This window comes from Solenopsis invicta, chromosome 14, assembly GCF_016802725.1.
Source record: "Solenopsis invicta isolate M01_SB chromosome 14, UNIL_Sinv_3.0, whole genome shotgun sequence".
In the NCBI taxonomy this organism is placed as follows: Eukaryota; Metazoa; Arthropoda; class Insecta; order Hymenoptera; family Formicidae; genus Solenopsis; species Solenopsis invicta.
The window spans coordinates 4,656,990-4,662,824 of record NC_052677.1 but is presented as its reverse complement, the minus strand read 5'-3'; the positions used below and the strand labels follow the sequence as shown (position 1 = coordinate 4,662,824).

The 5,835-nt window shown below is 28.3% G+C and overlaps 1 protein-coding gene across 1 annotated transcript; it reads right to left on the bottom strand.

The window, feature by feature from the left end:
• Positions 1–2,560: 2,560 nt before the first annotated feature.
• LOC105206433 (selenoprotein M) lies at positions 2,561–5,835 on the bottom strand. Its single transcript, XM_039457246.1, has 4 exons — positions 5,433–5,835; positions 5,157–5,227; positions 3,239–3,308; positions 2,561–3,153 (listed from the first exon to the last, which is right to left on the bottom strand). Exons 1-4 carry the CDS (start codon positions 5,592–5,594, stop codon positions 3,049–3,051), a joined length of 408 nt encoding a protein of 135 aa, XP_039313180.1. The 5' UTR covers positions 5,595–5,835; the 3' UTR covers positions 2,561–3,048.

The following is a 5,835-nucleotide window of genomic DNA, read 5'->3' as shown; positions in this document are numbered from 1 at the left end:
ACTGTAGTTCATAGTGGTTTTTGGTGCAAACTATAATATAAATTATAGTGATTCTGAATTATAATATTCTACCTTTTATGTATAGCTACATCTATTATGTTTATATGGTTCCAAATATTGAAAGTTTAAAAAAGTTAGTTTTAATTGTATAGTAAATCAAAACATCTTCTACTTGATTTCATTTTCAAGGAAATTCATCAGAAAAATTATTCTACTATTGTATAATAGAACATCGGTGAAAAATCTCATAATGCTCAGCCTTTTATACTATTTACGTATTTCTTTTCTTACGAGAAATAGAACGCCATAGCAGCCATCTAGTGACGGTTTTGTGTACTATTATACGCAGAGAAAAAAGTATGATATTTCTGACTATAATTGCATGGTTAAGAAAATAATTATGAAGGATGCATCAGACAGTGACTTTTACCGGATACCGCGATAGTATTGCCCAACTGTAATACATTATTCTACGTAACGTCTTCACAATTACGTGTTAAATTTAATTACATTAAATAAAAAAAATCATTCTTTAAAAAGTAAACTATTATTTCTCTTCAAAATATAAATCATAATATAAAAGAAAATTCAAGAAACAGCTAATTGAAATATTCAAATTATTTGGTTACGTCGCAACAAAGTGCAAACGACATATCATATTTTCTGCAACTTTGTGATCAAAACAGTATGTGTCTGTTTTGTCTAGTGCAAGCAGGGTTCTATTGAAACTTGAACGATTACATTCGTCAAAGTGTTATTTGACAGATTCTAGACTCAAAGTAATAAAATATTTATTATTTAAGATGTGATTTATAAAAATCTAATGCATTCTATAATCTGGAAGTAAAAAAGTGGTTGTAATATGGCTATCCATAGAAATAATATTTAAAAATTAGTTTATTTTAAAAAAACACAGTGCCTTGTTACAAAATTATATATTTTTAATTTTCCACAATTTAGAATTTTCCTGCGTTTAGAAACTTTAGAAATATCCTTAGAAATATCATTTTATCCCTGTTTAACATTAAACAATAAACATAAAATGATGTCTCTTATGTTTCTAGACAGCGCTCTCTACAATGACAATCGATTTATCGAAGAAATATTTAGATATAAAAGTTTGCTTTAAAAACCATATTAACCCTTAAACACACCGATCCTATAAAATACGGAAACACATTTTCGGGTCTGAGAAACTTTTCCAACGTTGAGAAGCTATAATTTTGATTACAATCAACATTTTTCTACAATTTTTTTTTTTTTTTCCATGAAAGTTCAGAATCTCAGGAGTGTGACTGCACCATCGGCATTGCCGAAAAATAATTTATTGTGAAGTTATAAAGGAAAAACCATTAAGCAAAAATGAGAAATTGGTCAAAAATTCATTTTTCCCTTGTTGCAAAAATCATATCAGCAACAAAAAAACTTTTAAGGACTTTCAAATACGGCGTTTTAAAGCTAGAGTCACACTTTCAAAATAAAATTTGGCAAAGTCATTCCTTTTAAAAATAATTATGTAACATAGAGAATATGAGGTATTTTTGAGCATCTAAAAATCCACTTTTTTAAAAAAAATTATATCTTTGCAACAAAAAACTTTGAAGAACTTTACAATACGGTGTTTTAAAGCTAAAAATTCATACTTTCAAAAAAAAAATTATATCATTGTCATTTCTATTAAAAAATGTACTTATGTAACAAGGCGAGTAAAGTATTTTAGATTAAATTGTGTCTAAAATTGAAAATTGATGTGTTTCATGATATATTTCGGAAAAACTCTCTTTTCTACAGCATTTTATAGTATTCCAACTTTAGACAGAGTATATGCGAGTAACATCCACAAACCGATCTGTTCGAACGTATTTTGTCCAGCTTTTTTGTGTAAAATACTCACAAAAAGTTTACACACTATATGGGTCGCATTGACCATAACAAAATTTTGCTGCCGAGCCGTTTGAATTCTAGTCGACCAAAAAAGTTGATCAACCATATCAATCGAAAAACGAGATTTCAAACTTTTTTTATGTCTTGATCTGAATCCTATCTCATTCCGTCTTCACACAGCAAGCGTTTGAAACTTCATATGGGGTCTCTCAGACCCACTTACGTGTTTGAGGATTAAATAAATTCCATGTTATTGTTTTAACTTTGTATAACTCGAAATAGTCGAAATGTATATAGCCGAATAAAAAGGTAAATAACAAAAAAAAAACACTCTAGTGTATGTACATTCGTGTAATAATACACTCAAGTTTACGACTAATGAGGAACTATGTGTAATCAAAGGTTAAAAGTGTACCTTGAAAAAGTTTAGAAGTGCGCAAAAGTAAACATGCCTTATAATAATTGTCAGTTATTATGTATTGGTATATTAGCATCACTAAAAAAACAGCGAGCTACTAAACGAATAACTCCATAAGCAATTATTAGAATACGTCACCTAATAATAGAGATAATAGGGGTAGCCATAGTACCCTTTTCTCCTCTATATAAATTATAATATATTAATGTATCAAAATTATATAATTAAATAAATTATATCATATAAATAATCTCTCAATAAATTAATGTATTATTTTTAATTTTTTATAACAAAAATTCGACAGAGTTGAATATAAATAAATTTAATATAGTGTAAATATTGAAGCTTACATAATACTGTAGAGTGTAGTGTATAATTCCATTTTATTCTGGAGTGTCGATCACAGAGATTGAAGCTTCTCAAGCAAAATGCTCTTGTTTTCCAACGAAGGATCGCGATTAAAAGAAAAAAGTAATTTGTAAAAAATTATTACTATTGTGCTTATTACATACCTTATTTTTGGGATCAATAAACAAAATATATATTTCAAATACCTACAATTTCTAGAAATAAACTATTAAAAATATAATTTCTTTTCCAAGTGATTTGTGACCGATTTTGATAGATTACTACTTTTTATAATATATGCGCGCGCGCGCGCGCGCGTGTGTGTGTGTGTGTGTGTGTGTGTGTGTGTGTGTGTGTGTGTGTGTAGGTGGGTGTGCGCGCGTATATGGTTAGAAGATTTACATCTCATCCTTGTTATCTTTAATTTTTGTGAAACCTTTGGAAATTAGCAATTCGTTACATTCTTCTCGAGTCAATTTGGACAACACCAATCTTTCTACTTCCTGCAATATTTTTAGAAATCAATAGTTTAGAAATTAATAGATTATTTTAATTATAATTATATTAATATTTTTTGTATTGTAGAACCTCTTCATGTGCGTTAAATAACACAAGTTCTGGTATTGCACCTGGGATATGCTTGAATTCCACATTATCACTGCATGTATATTAAGGAAAAAATCAATATATTTTATATTTAAAAAAAAATGATTAAAATTAGTTTTCAAACAAGTATATCCAAAATTTGGACAAAAATCATCTTAACCCTTTGAGTGTATAATTACGTTTATATTATGTCACAGAATTAATTGTTTTCTTTCATAAATACTATTAAAATTGTCTAAAAAAGATCTTTAAAAAATTTTAAGATCGCAAATTTCTAATTTTATGTCAAAATGTATTAAATTCAGAATATGATGGCTTTGATGGTTTATAAAAAAATTTTTTAATATTTTATGAGACCAATGCAATGAAGTCTTTTGATTTGAATAACTTCAAATAAAAGAATATGCATGGATTTGACTAAAATTTCTGAATTAACTTGTGATTGATTTATATTCCTACAAACATTTAAATAATTAAAATAAAATTTTTATAAAATAAATTTTCTTTCGTGATGTAGGTCATAATTTTTTTTTAATTTTAAACACAATTCTTGTATAATCTCTAGAAAGAAATTTAAAAAATCAAAAATACTAACAAGAGGAGTATAAAATTTATCATCAAAAGCTGATGCCAAGATCCTACAGGCAACGTTCTCCAATTCTCATATATAGAATATAGAACTAGAATTGTAAGTGATCAATAATCTTTGTCATTTTGATGACAACAATGCTCTTTTCAGATTACAGCGACTTACAATTCCATGGCTATTGCGTTACAGAAAAGCCAACTAATTGTAGCAGGCTCGTAGACAAGACTTTATCTACGAAATCTTAACTTGCAGATACCAATTTGAACCAAAAAAGAAAATATCTTTGATGCTTGAAATTGTGAGATAGAGTGCGATGCAATACTTATTGGTCAATCAGAAGATGGAGTAACATGGCAATGATGTAATTGATGGAAGAATATGTTATCTAGGATTAGTGAAACTAAAAGAATAAGGATGTGGAAGGCTTGCACATTGAGTGTGCATATGTCATATGATAAATTGACAGGGATAGGAATAGAATTAACTGGAAACAATATCGGTTCACCGAGAATTACATTACTTTATTATTCATCTGCCTTGACTTCAACTTCAATGTCTTCATTGACCTGTAAATCAAATTGTAAGTCACTGCAATCTGAAAAAAGCATAATAGTTGGCATCAGAATGATAAAGACTTTGATCGCTTACAATTCTAATTCTAAATTCCATATATGTATGAGAATTGGGAAATATCTTGGCATTAGCCTTTAATTTCATATTTAGTAAACATTATTAAACAAAGATTCGGTTTCAGCAACTCATAATAAATCATGTCCTTGATCAGAGCCTTTCAGAAAGGCTCTTTTAAAGTGCTTAAATCAAAATGCATGCACATCTTATGATACAATACAAATCTCCAAGGAAAGAACAAATTGATTTATATGCTTTTACAGTTTTTCTTTGTTGGAATATGTAAAAAAAAACAGTGTCAGATACGCACTTTATCTGCTGCCACTTTTGACACTAAATTGTATAATTTTTAAGATTATGTTGGCCCTTTTGCTAAAAGAGTAAGATATAGTAATTAATTTTAAATTAATTTTTTAAGTGCTTAAAAAATTTGGATTATTCATTTGTAGACTTAAATTTATTTAAAATAATAATTTGTACATTTAATAAATTATTTATTTATATAAATATATTCCCTATTTCAAATTTCTTTGCAGGGACTGAACGGCTAAAACATGTTTAATAAATTATAAATACATATACATATATATATATATATATATATATATATATATATATATATATATATATATATATATATACACACAAAGCAAATACATATAATAATTAAGTAAAGGATACTATTGTGGTAGGTCTTCAAAAATAAATTGCTTAACATCTGGCAATCTGTTGAGCGAACAACCACTACAGCTCTGAAAAACAAATACAAGATGACAATATTACAATAAACCAGTTTGTCGGAGACGCAATTACAATTTCTCGATATATAAAATTTAATTTAAAAATACTTGAATAGATGTAATTACAGTAATATGGAAAAATCTAATACGCGTTTTCATATAAATAATCATCGTTCATGTTATTAATTTAATAGAATGCTAAAAGTATAATACATACCTCCACTCTCGCAGACGCATAATAACCGTTTGAGGAATTCGTGACAGAAACAAAGGAAAATACAAGTATGAACATGAATACAAAGGGACAACTAACAATTACAGTCGATGCCATGATTGTTATTTGATTTGATTTGATTATTATACTCGAGTTGTACTCCATACATCGACATACAGAATAAACTGCTGATGATCGTGGTGGGTACTGTGCACGGTGGAAGGGATAGCATGATGTGTGCACTGTGCAGTTCGGCTAACCACGCCCACTTTTGCTCTAGAAGGGCTGCAGTTGACCAGACAGCCAACTGTGAAAAGTAAAATTATTTAGTGTCAGCCTGTTGGTATGCTGGATCTACCTTCTTTGTTTCACACATGTTAGTTTCTTTTTCTATCCTTGTATGTAT